The 15822-nt window shown below is 56.9% G+C and overlaps 1 protein-coding gene across 2 annotated transcripts; it reads left to right on the plus strand.

Annotated features, from left to right (window-relative positions):
- The first annotated feature begins 2089 nt into the window (after positions 1-2089).
- ARRDC2 (arrestin domain containing 2) lies at positions 2090-11994 on the plus strand. Of its 2 annotated transcripts, none has more exons than XM_080386847.1 (8): positions 2090-2622; positions 8248-8314; positions 8472-8619; positions 8934-9036; positions 9328-9584; positions 9883-10042; positions 10327-10478; positions 10569-11994. In XM_080386847.1, exons 1-8 carry the CDS (start codon positions 2358-2360, stop codon positions 10620-10622), a joined length of 1206 nt encoding a protein of 401 aa, XP_080242973.1. In that variant the 5' UTR covers positions 2090-2357; the 3' UTR covers positions 10623-11994. The 2 variants fall into 2 exon arrangements, with proteins under 2 accessions (XP_080242973.1, XP_080242972.1); XM_080386846.1 differs by lacking the exon at positions 2090-2622 and adding an exon at positions 4390-7293.
- The last annotated feature ends 3828 nt before the right edge of the window (positions 11995-15822 follow it).

Consider the following 15822-nt stretch of genomic DNA (forward strand, 5'->3'; position numbering starts at 1 on the left):
GTTGCTCTTGGGCTACCTAAGATGGGATAGCCATGCACCAAATCCTGTCTGCCTTCAGTTCTCAAGTAAATGCTTTGTGGGGAGCAGAGTCATAGATGAGAAAAATCTTTGAAGGAAGAGGAAGGACATGCAACCAAATCCCTAAGCCAAGGGATATTGGAGGGAGGGGGGAAGGTGATTCTGGTCCCCCACAGGTGATCAGAGGAGGAAAAGCAGCATGGCTAGAGGCGTCCAGCCAAGGTAAACATCTCTTTGCACCACCAGCAGAGAAGGCTGTACAGCCGCCAGAGAAAAGAGGAGGCAGGCAGGCACAGACCGCAGCTGCCCAGGGGGTGACCCTTCAGGTAGCAGCACAACGCTCAGATGTTGGGGCTGCCAGGTTCCATGTAACCACCTGCCTCTTCCCCAGCCCTGTCCCCGTGTGCTGAAAGCCATTTTGTCTTCTTAGTTGAAATGCTCACACCTGGAGCTACCCTGGAGGACACAGGACCGCTTCAGGACTGAACAGGAAGATGAGTTCATGTCCAAGCCAGGAGTCCCAGCAGAAATCCAAAAGGGAAACTCCCAAGTGAGTTGCGTCCCCTTGGAACCTTGAAAAAATACTGTCCCTGGAGGAAGATGCTCTTCGCACCGTGATCTTCTCCCTTCTTCACTGACCACCCAGAACTTGCTGCACTGCGGACTCCCTACACATCATATTACCATCCTGGTGCCCTGCTCTTGGCCCCTCTATGTGTTATTACAGGGAACATTTATTTCTTGAGCAATTCAATTTGACTTGAATGAGGACACAAGAAGGTGTTGTGACAGCAAGAACAAACACTGGGAGATTAGTGCAGTGATGTGGGTGACACATCTCTCTGGATCGCAAGACCCATGGAGCACCTCTAGGCAGGCGCTGGGGCGGGAGGAAGCAGGTGGAGTAAGGGGAAGCTCAGAGAAAGGCCAAGAGATCAGAAGCAAAACGAGAGGCACTGTCGGGGCTGTGTGTAGGCTGAAATATTCCCTTATTATCTGTTTGGATTTTGGTGTCAAGGCCTGAAACCAAAGGTCAGTGAACAGTAGGGCAGAGAGGTAGCTCTCCCCAGCTTATGATGAGTGGGCTGTTTTCTTAGAGGTGAGCTGTGTATTTTTGTTGAGTTGATAACTTACATGGGTCTCCTGAATGCTGAGCTTGCGCTAACTCTGTTTGGGATATATGTATTTTAAGGAGGGATCAGCGTGGGCTGGTCAGCCCGCTCCCCAGGCAGCCGAGTGAGCAGGGTCAGCTGCTGCAAAGTCACAGCTGCCACTTCACAAGCTCTTTTCAGGCTTTTGATGCAGATGGGCTTGATTCCCACCTGCTGTGAGCCAGCGCTACAGCATTTGAGTGCGGGTTACTAAACCATTTCCAACTGCTGCAGTTTGTGTGTGAGCAGTGGCTGGGCCCACAAGCCCTCGTGCTTTCTTCTTGGGATTTGACTCTGTGTCTCTCAGGAAAGGGACAGTCCTTGCTCATGTGTACTTCAAAGAAGTCACGTACTCAAGTCTTGCAAATGCACGCAGGCACCTCACATTGGTATCTTACGTCGCTACGTTGCAAACACCTCGATTCAAACACCAAGATGACATCATTTGGTGTAGTAACAGGGACTTGCATCTGCTACAGATCTGCCCCGTTGCTTTTATGTGACCCTGAGGTGGTGTTTGTTGGGGGGAGATGGTGAACAGCACCCTTTGGTGGAACAGCTGGCTGGGAGAGCTGTTCCTGGGAGGACCCTGTAATTATTCACTGTCTTTTCCTTTTTTTTTTTTTTATTTTGATGCAACTTCAGACACAGAAAGTAAAACTAGCTTTTGGGATAAGGGTCTTCATTTTCTAAACTCCTCTCCCACACCTTCCAGCTATGCCCCAGGAATGCTTGAACTGGGAGGGCCAAACTGCCTGCCTGCGATTCCCCCAGCTATGTGGAATCTGCCAGCACGGTTGGGTGGTGCGTGACACCCCTCCCTGCCAACAGAGCCACCAGCATGTACCAGTAGCACGTCGACAGTGTCTGTGACTCAGAGATAAGATGAAGTCACGTTATTTCTCGATCAGTTTAAAAACACGTCACCCGTCTCTGCGGGCCCATCCTCAGCACGGCATCAGCCTCATGCATGTGAGGTCAATGCTGAAGCATCACTGCAAAGCAGGGTCTCAGTCCGGCCCTGGGGAAGATTAGGCCAGTTAGGGGCAGAGATAAATTAGGGGATCTTGGTGTAGCCTTTGATCTTTCCTCCGTTCCCTGGAGGGCTGCACAGCTGCCTGTCCCGCTCCCCTCGGCCCCGGCAGGGACTGACCTCCTGGAGCTGCTGGATAAGTGGGACCAGCAGGGATGCAGCCCCTGGGGCGCATGCAGAGCTTGGCGGTGGAGCTGGAGGATGGGCAGGTGTGGGGTGCCTACAGCAGCGGGGAGCTGCTGCATGGCCGGGTGCAGCTGGAGCTACGCAGCCCGCTGCAGCTACGGGCACTGGAAGTGTATGCTCGCGGCTGCGCTGCCGTGCACTGGCTGGAGAGCTTCAGCGTGGGGCTCAGTATCCTCTACCGTGACTACACAGCCAACCAGACCTTCCTGTACCGCCGCTGCCAGCTCATCCCTGGTAAGGCTGGGGTATGGGGGTGCTCTTCTGCTCCAGGATGTTGGGTTGGGACCCCCTTGGGCTGCAGACATCCCCCTCTGGGTGAACCTCTGCCCTGGTGCTTACCAACCCAAACAGGGTGGTCCCTCTTGGACACCTTTTTCTCACCTTCTCCGAGGGTTTCTCTGCTACTGGTTTCTAGGAGGCTGCCTGAGAGCTCAGGGCTGGTGAGCACTGAGCACAAAAGAGTTGTGGCTTTTGTTCTGTTTGCACAAGGAAGTGCAAATAGAAGTGTCTGTTCACAAGTGTGGAAAGACCACTTAGCAGTTCAGTAAATATTTGTTTTAGGTTTCCTGATGCTGGGACCGCATGTCCAGCTGGCATGTTGCTTAGATCTACTGCAAAAGGACAAGCCGCTTGAATTCTTTGTGTGGTTGGGTTGAAATGACCCAGAGCCAAGGGACATGGGAAATCTCAGCTGTCCATCTGCTCAATAACTCTGTCCTTCCTTATAAAAGTGCCTGTCTTTCATCCCCCCTCCTATGCTAGTGTTACAGGCGGCATGGCTCTGTGGCTTTTCCTTGCTCTTGATGGCCTTGTTATTGTCTGTGACAGTGCTATGTGCTGCCCGGCCCTGGAGATGGTTGTAGGACTCTGCTCATACTTAGGGCATTTGTCTCAGTGGCCAAGCACAACCCAGAAAGCGGTGCTACCCCTAGCTGGCAAATGTTGAGGTTGCAGGAAGAAACTGGAGTGATGGATGGAAAGAGGATGTGAGTTGCCTTCCTGGAGGTGTTCTTGTCTCTGGACTGCACTGGGGGGTCATATTCTCTATTTCTGCATGACTGTACCTTGCCAGCTGCTCCAAACACCTACATTACTCTGGAGTTTCTGTCCTTTAGCAGTGGCTTTTCTGTGCCGTGCCTAAGGATGGCCCCTTCACAGCTGCCGGTGTGCTAAGTGCACCGATTACAATTAAGGGTGTGGCACAAGCCCTTGCCCTGAACCCCAGCAGAGAAAGCCCTGAGCGCTTGGTCACTGCAGTGTTTGGATGGTGTCCACATTAGCTGTAAGGTTACGGGGTGAATTTTATCCCCCGTTATCCCTACAGTGAACGTCTGTAGGGAAACCACAAGCTGCTGTGAGCAAGGTTTGGATTTTGCTGCTGGGACTGTGTGTGATGGAAGCCCCTGGAGCCATCTGAAGAAGAGCACTTGGCCAGGGGCTGGAGGAATTGCGTGAGCTGCTCAGCCTCACCAGCATCCCACACTGCGGTACCTTGGAGCTCATGGTTTCTGGCCCTCGCTTACTGCATGGGGAGAGCTGAACTGGGCTACGTGGGGAGCAGAGAGCCTCCCAGAACTTGTGGGCTGGGATTTTATTGTCTCGGTCTGTACATGAGGATTCCTTTTCTGCTTTGTGAGAGGGACATGGGCATGTGATCACAGGAGTGTTTAAGGGAGCAAAGGCTGTGGGCTGTGAAGGATGCTGTTCTGCAGCCAAAATCACTTCCTTTGGATCCCGCTGGGTCCCGCTCTGTCCCCGGCAGCAGCATGAGGACCTTCCCGATGTCAGCTGGTGAGAGGCTGCTGAAAACGTGCCATCATCCAAAGGTCCCTGTGACTGCTCCCTTCTTGTTGCTTCTCGATGAGATCAAAGTGTCTGCCTGGTGCTTCAAAAATGCAGGTTTTGCCATGGTAACAAGGCAGTGCAGAGGAGGGAAGCTCGCAGCGATAAGAGCTCTCTCTTCTGCTTTCCCCTGAGCTGCGAGTTTATCTGCAGTTTCCTGGCAGGGTGGCAAGCACCGGCACCCAGGGTGCTGCGCTGTGAGACAAGAAAAAGGGTGAAAGAAAGATGTTCTGACTGCATGGCAGGGCCACTCAATGTGTATTGTGTAATCATCTTCGGTAGGGAGCAGGAAGAGAGAAGACAGTGGTTTAATGCGCAAAGGCAAGGAAAGCCCCGGACTCTTTTACATGAGGTGATGTGAGAGAGCCCTCAGAAACGTACGTTACTTTTGTGCAGTGCTCTTTTCTGTCCAAGGATCCTGCAGCACTTCCCAGAGGTGTAGATCCTGCCCCGGTGAGAGGCAAACATCTAGAAGCCATTTTATTTCCATGGAGACACTGAGGAGAGTTACGGCACCTGTGCTAAGAGCACATCAGGGCTCTTATTCGGTCGTGGGGTGGCCCTCGATCAGCGCCTTAGTCCTTCTGCACAGGCAACACTGGCAAATCCAGGAGGGACAGAGCTTATTCCTTAAGCTGGGAGCATGCACTTGTGGCAAGGCTCTGCATTGTCCAGCTTGTCGCATATTGGGGCAGGGTAGAGCTGCTGACTCACCTTTTTATCTGCTGCGTTCCCCTGTCTCTGGCTTTCCAGGGACCCTCGTGTGGCTCCAGGGTCAGTGGGAAGAAGCCACCAAGTTCCAAGCAGCGGGTCAGGAAAGGAGAAGCCCCTTGTGAGCTGGGCAGGGTGTCAGCTCCTGCTGGGACCAGCTTAAGACTGGCCAGACTCTAGGTGGGGCTGAAGAGTTGGAGATCCTTCCGGCACCGAGCCTGGTCTGGGTTTTAGTTGGATTTGGGCACCCAGGAGCATTCTTGAATGGAAAGCCCTTGGCTGTGGTCCCACAGCCCCTGCACCTGGAGATCCTGGGAGAGAGGAGAGACCCTGTCCTAGCGCTGGGGTCCCAAGGACGTCAGAGAGGGACTTCCCACCCCACGTGGAGGCAATGAGGGGTAGCTGTGGGTATCTCGTGCGGCTGACACGGGAGGGAAGTTTGCAGAGATGCTCATCCCCTGGGCGAAGGCTGAGTCATGGGCTGAGGGGTGTGTGCTGACAGCGGGAGGAGGCAGATGCCAACCGCGGGATGGAGCTGCCTCAGCCAGGCCAAGGCTCCAGCCCCTCTGAGCCCCACCACCTCTAATGTCACCGTGCATCACAGTGGGGACACCAGGCACCTTCCCAGGGCTGGCGTCACGCGTTATCTCCTGCTGTGATGTGCCTTCCTTCCCTCTTTCCCTCTCCCTTTACAGCCTGCTATGATTCATGTTTGCTTGTGGCAGAAAATGGTCGTGCACATAAAACAAAACATGGGCCGCTTCCCTTGGGGAGGGAGACAGACAATTCCAGTTAGGCTTTGGAGACAGCTAAAGCTTTGCAAGGCTTCAGCCCAGCTCATTTTCAGTGGCTGAGATCAACCCTATTCAGCACAGCAGGTCCTGCCCAGCATGGCTCGGAGCAACTTGAAAATCCTCAAAACTTCGGCAGTCAAATGCTGAGTAACATGTTTAATGCCTGTTTTGTCTTATCCCCAGCCCGTGCCTAGGGTGGAGAGCTCCGGTGCTCTGCAAATGTGAAATCATTATTAAAGCGGAAGTTTCTAAACTTTTGGGGGGGATGTAGACCCCTATCTCCATCCTTTTACAACATCTCAGGGCACTGCTGATGCTGATGCCCACCCAGAGAATCGCCAGTGCTCAGCCTCCATGCTTTTACCCTGATGAGCACCGGCAGCAGCAGATGCCACCAACAGAGCGAGTCCCCACTCTGTGCTTACACGCAGGTGTAATTTGTTGGGTTTTGGGGCGGCACTACGCAAACCCCAGTACAGGCTGGTAGAAAAGCAGCACTCGCCTGGTTAAAGAGCGCAGGGAAGATGTGTTGCTCACTCTGTAATTGCACAAGCTGAACAAGAGCCAGTTCTGGATTTCTTAGAAATAAAGGATGGCCCAGGCCAGTTTTCCCTCCATTGCCAGTTGGCCCGGCCACACCACGCCTGGAGCCCAGATCCAGTTGCAGCCTGTTCTGAGTGCTGGGAATGGCTCTTGGGAAAGGAAGGATGCGGGCCTGCATGCAGTGGAACTGGAGCGAAAGTTGCTGATGCTCCGAGCAAGAAACTCCCCTGGCACAGCCGCTGGCTGTGACCCTGGGAACACTTCTGGAACACAGAGTCGGTGGATGGGATGGGACCGAGGGATGGGAGCTCAGGAGGGCTTTGGGGGGCCTTGTGCACCACTGCATCAGCCAGGGGGTTACCCACGGCAGTGCTCAGCCTTGTGAACCACCCCACTCCCCACACGTTGTTCCCGTGGGCTGTCGCTGCCCCTACACCCATCGGGGTCCCTCGGTGTGGGATCGGGGTCCGGGGGCAGCCGGAGGTGCTGGGCAACCGCGCTAGGACGCGACCCACCGCCCCAGGGCCCAACATCCCCCCTCCCACGCCCCCCACGAGAGCGCCACGCCGCCGGGGGGGCGGCCCGCACATGCTCCCTGCCTTGTTTTGCAGGGCCTGGCGGGGCCGCCCCGTCCCGTCCCGTCCCGCCCCGCCGGGGCCGCCCCCGGGCGCGCCGGGCACTTAAAGCAGGCGGGGGGCGGCGGGGCCGCGCTGCGCTGCGCCGGGCCGGGCCGTCGCCATGCTCTTCGATCGGCTCAAACGCTTTTCCATCGTGCTGGAGGGGACGGGGGGGGATGCCCCGGCCGCCTTCAGCCCCGGGCAGGCGGTGGCGGGCCGCGTGGTGCTGGAGCTGACGGCGGCGGCGCGGCTGGGAGCCCTGAGGCTGCGGGCGATGGGCGCTGCCCGCGTCCACTGGAGCGAGTCCCGCAGCGCCGGCTCCAGCACCGCCTACACGCAGAGCTACAGCGACCAGGTGGAGTTTCTCAGCCACCGCGACACGTTGCTGGCACCCCCAGGTAGGGCACCCAGCACCCCAGCGGGGCGGCGGCTCCGGGGGAGGCACCCCGGGGCGCTCGGAGAGCGGAGCGGCGGGCGCGACACCCCGCGGCCGAAGTAACGGGGGCGGGGGGCTGCCGGGGGCACCCCGGCTGGGTGCCTGGGACACCCCGGCCAGCCAAAATCTGGGTGCACAACACCCCAGCCAGCTGAAATCTGGGTGCTTGGGGCACCCCAGCTGCTGAGTGCATGACACCCCAGCCAGCCGAAATCTGGGTGCATGGGGTGCCTTGGGGTCTGGACTCTCTGGGGACTGGGTACACAGGTCCCCTGCTTACACTGCAAATGCCGAGTCCCTCCTCGGGGCCCTGGGGTGCACAGCTGGACCCTGCTGCTGGTCAGGGTACCCCGTTTAGGGACTGGCCCCACACAAGACTCCCCCTTTGCTGTGGGTGCTCCTTGGCAGGGGAGCAGTGTTGGAAAATCCCTGCGGAGGTTCAGGAGCTTGCTTTGATCCGGGGGTGTTGGACTGGATGATTCCCAGAGGTTCCCTCCAACCCCAGCGGCTCTGTACAATGCAGACAGGATGGAGGTGCAACCCCTGGGGGGCACAGGGGGCTTGGCTGGCCACGCTGGCTTGATCGGGCATCTCTGGGCTCTCGCTCCTGAGCCACGGTGCAGGGTGGGTGCAGGCTGAAGCAGAGCCCACCCAGGGAAGCTGCCCGGCTCTCCGAGGAGGCCTCCCTGGGTGGTGCGTGCCTCGAGACCTGTGGAAAGCAGAGGGTGCCCGTCACCCGCTGGAGGTGTGCAGCTGTCCTGTCACAGCTGCCTTGCTGCCATTTAACCCTGGCAGGAATATTCCCATGCCGTCGTGCTGCTCTCTAGCTGCGTGCTCTACATGTCTGCCACCGATTTGCCCAGAGAGGAAGTTTTGCAGGAGGGAGCCAACCGTCTTAAATCTGTTTTGTCCACAGACAACGGTGAAGTCACTGTCCTGCAGGCAGGAAGGCACGAGTTCCCCTTCACCTTCCAGCTCCCCGAGTAAGTTGGTATTTTTTTTATTTTTTTGTTGCCTTAATGCAAAGAGGGAGAGGAGCTGCTTGCTGTGTGCCACAGATCCTGGGAGCAGGGATGGGGCACCTCAAAAAAGAGATTCTATCATCAAAGCCCTTCTAAGTTGCTTGTTGCTTACACACAGGACCCTGGCTACCTCCTTTGAGGGAAAGCACGGCAGCGTGCGCTACTGGGTGAAAGCCAAACTGCACAGACCCTGGTCGACAGTGAAGAAAGTGAAGAAGGAGTTCACTGTGATTGAACCCATAGACATCAACACGCCTGCGCTGCTGGTGAGCTCCCCCGGCTCCACCTTGGGGAAGCCCATGGGGAAGGTGTTTGCCTCCCCTCTGGCATTATAATGCAGGCCTGATTTCCAGAGGGACTATTTGCCCCCCTCTAACTTGTGCCTTCTGGTGTTACCTGGACTGGGTAGAGGTCATCTGTCTCTCTTAGTTTTTGGAAACTTTCAATGCATTGCGACAGCATCTTGCATCAGATACTTGAGAAGTTGCTGATGCTCCCTGGCAGGTTATCAGTGCCAGGGAGGTGCTTGCTTTGAGTTTCATCCATTCATACTAAATAACTTACATTTCCCTTTCTCCAGGCTCCCCAGGCAGGTGCTAAGGAGAAACTTGCTCGTGCCTGGTACTGCAATCGTGGCCAGGTTTCTGTGACCGTCAAGATTGACCGAAAAGGCTACACCCCAGGTGAGATGACATACCGGTGCCCTTGGACCTCTGCAGGGCGTGGGGTGGCCCTCAGTGGGAGGGCATGTGGGGTCACTGTCAGCTGGGCTCTTGACTTCTGGCACAAAATCAGTCAGAGAGCTTTAGTGCGTGCAGCTGATGTGGGCAGCCTCTGCGGGACACGCTCCTGCTGGATTGGGCCCGTGGTGCCAGATAGCGTGACCAACCCTTGGTGATCCTATGCAGGAATTCCTTGAGGGAGGAGGGTAGACAGAGCTCAGATCCTGCAACATGTGCGTCTTGTTTGGGTAGGTGAGGTCATCCCTATCTTTGCTGAGATTGACAACTGCACTAGCCGGGCGGTGGTGCCCAAGGCGGCCATCATCCAGACTCAGACCTTCATCGCTCGGGGCACCAAGAAGCAGAAGAAGTCGGTGGTGACGAGCATCGTTGGCGATTCCATTGCAGCAGGGAAGCGGGAAGTGTGGCATGGGCGGGCGCTGAAGATCCCACCGGTTGGGCCATCCATCCTCCAGTGCCGCATCATCCAGGTGGAATATTCTCTGAAGGTGAGGGACATTGTGAGGAGCATTGCAGGCGGCTCAGCTCGGTGTGGAGTGTTCTCCTCGCTAGAGCTGTGCTTGTGCCCGTTTTGGGGCTGGTGATTTGTATGAGGTCTTGGGTTCTCCCCGTTGCCACTCATGCACAGCGCAAGGGCTCATGCAGGACCACTTGCATCTCCCTCTGCATCCCACTGCAGGAATTCTCTCCTGGCCAGCTCAGGCCACTGCTCTGGGGAGATACCTGCCCCTCTGGACTGGGAAAACCCCAGCAGCTAAGCTTCCCTGCCGTCTCCTGTTCCTGCAGGTTTGTGTGGATATTCCTGGGACATCCAAGCTGCTCCTTGAACTGCCGCTTGTCATTGGCACCATCCCGCTGCATCCATTTGGCAGCCGCACATCCAGCGTCAGCAGCCAGTACAGCGTCAACCTGGACTGGCTGAGCTCCATCCCGGAGCAGGCAGAGGGTAAGCATCTCCCTCTCCCGGGAGTCTTTCTGGGTGCTTCAAAACCCCCTGGCCATCCTGTGCTGGGTAGCAAGGGTCAGAGCATATTGCCAACAGTGCTTCTTGCTCCAGAACCAGCTTTTGTAGTTTTGACTCAATTTTTGCTTGTGGTGCTGCATCTCCTGGGTTCCTTCTCCATGGAGCTGGGAGGGTTTGGGAAATAGTGGGTTTGAAGCCCTTTTACCTGCGTGTCTCCCATGAACGCAGAGTATTTGTGTTCCCTGATGGTTCTCTTCTCTCTTCAGCTCCCCCTGAATACTCTGCGGTCGTGTCCAGCCCGGAGGCTGAGCAGAGCCTGGCTCCGCCGTGCCGCAGTGAACTTGGTGGCATCCTAGAAGGTCCCTTTTTTGCCTACATCCAGGAGTTTCGCTTCCGACCACCTCCGCTGTATTCAGAGGTAACAAATTCCCCTGGGCTGGGAGGGCTGGTGGAGGCAGCTGGTACGTGCCCGCCGCTGAGATTTTTGACTTTAAACATGGCTTTGCAGATTGACCCCAATCCCCCTTCAGACAACATCCGTCCACGCTGCATGACCTGTTGAGAGAAGCGCATGGGATGCAGTTGACAGCATGGCGATCCCGTGGGATGAAAGCTTGTACCCTCACAGCACTTCGGTCTGGAAATGGGGACGTGGCAGCTGTGAGACCAGAGCCCCTGCGGCACCGAGACCCCGGCTCCGCTCACTGCCCTCAACTGCTCTTGTCGTGACTGTCCTACAGACCGACACTAAGTGTGATGGTGTGGACTTGGGCATGGTAGAACATGTGAGAGTCCATGGTGTGGAGCGGCTCCATGTGTGATGGGGCAGGACACGGAGGGTTAAGAACTGCCCCAAGATTTTGGGGTTAAAACGGGATATTCAGCGTGAGCCAAGATTCCTGCAGTGGCTGTGCTCTGACAACTCCTGTCATGGAAAACAGGAGCTTGGAGGTATTTCTCAGGATTAGCAGAGAATAATTTAACATTGCTGGGCTTTGTGTCCCATGGTGATGCAGGTGGAGCCCTTCTCCCGCAGTGGCTCACCAGGATTGCACTTCCCTAAGAAAGTCAAAGGTCTTTTTCTGGGCAGATGAAGCAGAGACTTTGTCTGCCGCTAATAATCCTCGCTACCAGCCTGGTGATGCCTTCAGGGGAACAGTTTGAACTAGTCCACCGAAACGAAAAACTTCCATGGGCTGTTTCCGAGGTCTTGGGGGAATCTGTGATCTGTGGCATTCTTTTGGTGCTCTTTACCCAGAACAGGAAAGCTGGTTGCTGTGTGTCAGCACCAAACTGGCACAATGTGCTGATGCCTCCCCTGTGATGGGACTGAATCCCCCACCCCCCACCCAAACTGCGGTACTGCCACATGGCTGCGGAGGCTGTCGCTCTGCCGTCTCCCCGGTGGCCAAGGAAAAGAGAAGGAAGCCCAGTCCAGGGCTGGTGGCAGCCACAAATGCTGGTGAGAGATGTGGAGCTGAAAGGAGTCCTTCAGGGCCAGGAGTCCTGCTCAGGATGGGCTTGATCCTGCATGCGTAGAGGGGTCGGTGGCCTCAGTTCGGTGAGGACACAGCAGCAACCGGCACTCAGCCACGTAGGAGCTGGTGAGCCGGGTGTTGGAGCAAGGATCGCTGGAGCCTGCATGCTGGGGGCTGACCCCACTTGCTCCAGCGTGACCTGAGCAGAGTTTGGGTGCTGAGGACCTTTGCATTCCCTCACTGAGACAATCCTGCCTGCGGAGCTGCTTGTTTCCCCACTCACAACCAAAGCCAAGCGTGCCTTAGCCTCCGTGCTGTGGCTGCGCTCTGCTCGCTGGGGATTGCTCAGATGATTTTTTTTTTTTTTTTTCCTATCTGTGAACACTTTTGTAATGACCACTCTTGTCTCTATTCTTTTTGTACAAAATTTTGTTGGAAATAAATTCTTTAAACTCAGATGTTGCCTGGATATTTTTCTGTTGCTCTCTGTTTCCTGTTGCCTGGAGCCGTGCAGCTCACGTGGCTGTTGGGTTGCGGAGTGCTCCCTCCCCTTGCTTCATTGCCCCATGGGCACCCAGCTCCACCCTGTGCCCACTCCCACTCTGCACTGGGATTAACTGGGTCACTTGGCCAGTGCTGCTCCCCAGCAGGATTGTTCCCCTGCGCCCTGCCTGGATGTCGGGCTCCCCCAGCAAATGCTGAGAGCGATGCTCTGCACTGTGCCCCTGACTCCTCCACCTCTGTGCAGGTTTGGCCCTTTTCCCATTACCGACTTAGCAAGGCTGCAAGTGAGCTTGTAATTTTTCCGTGCTTGCTTCCTGTTTGTGTCTGAGCTGTCAGAGGACAGACGCACTCTCCGTCCCATGGACCTGGCAGATCCAACTGGGAGCTGGGACACTCCCATGGTGGCTCAACCATTCCCAAGGAGGGCTGGGATCAGCCCCATGCTGGGCTAGCTGGGAACACCTGGTGCCGTGCAGGAGGAGCAGGGAGGTTCCTTCACCTGCTTCCTTAGGCTGGGATTTGGTTTTTAACAGCATTTCTGTGCTCCATATCTCTGCTGAGCGCAGCACATCCTGGTGCGTGCAAAGCAGGGCTTGGAGCAGGGCTTTAGTTATGTCTTCCACAGACTCTGCTGTTTAAAAATACTGCCATTGGAATGTGATTCCACACACACACATTTTTTTTTTCCTTTTTGTTTGCTGAGCTGTTCAGTGCCGTGGCTGTGTCCGGAGCATGTGTTCCTGCGGTAGGCCAGGCACTCCACCGCAACCCAGTGAGATAACTCGACCCTGTGTTTGCCTACAAGAGTCTGGTGCTCATGCAACCTTTATCCAAATCTGATTTTTATTTGGCATCCTTGGCTGCAGCAAGTAATCTTCCTCAGAAGAGGATTACCCGGCCTGACAGTGAACTTGTTTGCATCCTTGCTGGGGGAGATGCACCCCCAGAGCTGCCGCTTGCAGTAGTGGCAGCCGGTGCTGTGTGGCCTAGCGGTTCAGCGGCACTGGGGCTTTTCGGTGACATCAAAGAGGGCACAAACCACAGCGCTGCAACCCCCTGGTTAAAGATGCCTCCAAAGGAAACCCTGTGATCAGCCCCCCGCCAGCCAACTCCAGCACGGCACAAGGGAGCCATTCTGCACCAACAAACACCAAGCAGCAGAGATGGCCAGGGGCTGTCAGTCAGACCCCAATCATCTGCCCCAGCCACACAAGGGGATGCTTATTCCCAGGGCTGGAGGGCAAAGAGAGCCACCCAGCACCATCCATCCTGTTGCACCTTTCTGGGAAAGTGCGTCACGCCGTGACGGTGACAGCTGTGGTGACAGGCCATGCTGTGCTGAGGAACCCAATGCCTGTGGGCACCGCTCCTGGTCCCCCACATGGGAGGGATCTTTCCAGCAGGAATTCTTGCCGACGACTCCAGGTTTTTCTCGTAAAGCCAGACAGTAGCACAGGGAGACCGGGGGCACAGCCAGTCTGGGTCTGGTGCCAGCTCCTGAATCCCTGGAGGGGCTAAAAATACCTTGTCTGGATATTTGGAGCTGGGGCGAGGTACAGACCCCCCCCAGCCGGTGCTCTTACAACCACTGGCAGTGCCGCCGGTGCTCCCTCCAACCTTCTGCTGTTTACCTTCCACAGCTCCAAAGTCCTTATTGCACAGCCCGAACTGTTCCCCTGGGACACGGGGGGGGGGGGGGTCTGGGGCACACGGGGGCTCCCTGGGGGACTGCTGAGCCAGGCGATGCTGGCCACAGCACGGAGACCCGATGCCGGGCAGGAGGCGCGTTACGCAATTACAGTGCCAGGAGTATTTATAGCTCTTGGCCCCGCGCATTGGAAAATGCTTCCCAGACCACCCAGCAAAACCTATTCCTTGCGAGAGGCCTGGAAATGCTGCCCCCACCCCACCCAGCTCCTCTCTCTTTTCCTTTTTCCTCTTCAGTCCCAAAAGTGTGGGACCCCTCTGCCCCAGGCACTGGGGTGCTGGGACCCCCACCCTGCAGCCCTAGCTCTGCCTGGTGTCAGGCTCCCCCCCGCCACAGCTCATGGCTCTGCAGCCCCCTTCTGCAGCATATTGGGGGTCTTCTCCTTCCCCCCAGCTTTCCCCATCTCCGGACGATGCTCAGTCCTGGCAAGGTGGCCATGGTCCTCGCTTGAGGCTGTTGTACCCCAGCGGATGGTCAGCAGCCAGGGGCCAGCGCGGCTGTACCGCAGGGAGGGGGTGACAAGCAAAATTCGTGGCCGTCCCAGTGCTGGCAGGGACAGAATGTGCAGCCTTGCAAGGGCCAGGGATTAGCTGCATGGCTACTGCCTCCCAGCCCGGGCATCCGTCCAGCTCCCAAAACAAGCGCTGCCTTCCCCCATCCCATCTGGGCTGAGCCCTGTGGGGTGCAGCTTGCCCCAAAACCTGGGGGGGGGGGGGGGGGCACTGGGAGCAGCTCTTACTGCAGGGAGGGGTGATGGGGGATGATCAATCTGGCTTTTGCCTGAGTGGGGATGCCCTGCTCTGTCCCCACGATGGGGACAGGGACAATGTGCTGCCCAAATTCAGCATCTCTGCAGCTGGTGGGATGCTGGGCTCACACCGCCTGCACCTCAGGGAGCAGTGAGTCTGCACAGATGGGTGCTCTGGAGCACGAGGACCTGCTCGTCCCCAGGGTAGGGGACCCGTGCTGTGCTAGGGGGTCCCCAAGCACCTTCGGGAGCACACACATGGTCCTCAGCAGCACTGAGCCTTGCTTTGGTTCTGCTCCAGTCTCCAGCACTGCAAAAGCACCAGGTCTGGGAGCGGCACGGCTTGGCCCTGGCCACATCTCTGGGGTCCCCCTTCGCGTGGCAGTGACAGAGCTCTGCCAGTGCACAGGGAAGCAGCCATCAACCCCAACATGCCAGGGCGGCATCGCGGCCCCGTCCTCCGCCCGCTGACTCAGCTGCCTGTTTGCAGGAATCGCTCCCACCCACGGAAACCACAGGCAAAGTCCTCACATCCCTGCGCCGGGGCTTTCCTCGCCAGCTCAACAGGAATCGCAGCTTTTTCCCGGAGCAGCAGCCAGCCAGCGAAGGCAGCGAGCCACTCCAGGTGCAGGGAAAAACTGCAGAGAAACCAGGGGTGGCTTATGCCAAAAAATGGGATCTGGAGCAGCCAGATGGATGTGTTGCACATGCCACATGTCCTGTCCCCTGAGAGCATCGTGCCAGTGCAAGGGGCATCGCGACGCTCACCAAGACACAGGCTGCTGGGACCAAACTGCCACCTTCGTTCACTACATCAAACGCAGCCTCTTGTTTTTCTGGGGCCGACTCCCACCCCCCATACCCCCCCACTCCCACACCTTCCCCCTGTTCATGGTCCCTTGCTGTGGGGCTGCCTGGTTCCTTGCATGGTCACTGCTCCCTCCCTTGGGCAATGGAAAATTTTTATGACTTTTTGACTTTTTATCCAGTTGTTTGGGAGCGAGGAAGGAGCCGGGTGCCGCGCATAAACATGTCTATGTATAAACAGCAGGGACGGCAGCGGGGGATGGAGCTGCCAGTGCTGGGTGCCGGTGGGGACCCTCCCCACCAAGCTCATTCTCCCCTCTCCTGCTGGGACCCCTGGGCAGCGTCCCAGGTTCAGTAACCCAGAGCCATCCCCGGAGGGATGCAAATATTTTGGCTTTGTTGGGGAAAAAAAACCCAACCCCCCAAAAACAACAACACTAAAAAAATCCCCCCACCCGAGTCATCCAACAGCAGCGCGTGATGTGTTGGCATACAAACAGGGCGCGTGGGGATGGCG

The sequence above is a fragment of the Falco punctatus genome (assembly GCF_963210335.1).
Source record: "Falco punctatus genome assembly, chromosome: 4".
Lineage (NCBI taxonomy): Eukaryota > Metazoa > Chordata > Aves > Falconiformes > Falconidae > Falco > Falco punctatus.

What these genes read in the sequence shown, in the direction of transcription:
- ARRDC2 (XM_080386846.1), top strand. Translation starts at nt 7,017, where the DNA reads ATGCTCTTCGATCGGCTCAAACGCTTTTCCATCGTGCTGGAGGGGACG. An exon ending in CACGTTGCTGGCACCCCCAG is followed by an intron (nt 7,294 to 8,247) that starts GTAGGGCACCCA and finishes TTTTGTCCACAG; the next exon opens with ACAACGGTGAAGTCACTGTC. An exon ending in TTCACCTTCCAGCTCCCCGA is followed by an intron (nt 8,315 to 8,471) that starts GTAAGTTGGTAT and finishes GCTTACACACAG; the next exon opens with GACCCTGGCTACCTCCTTTG.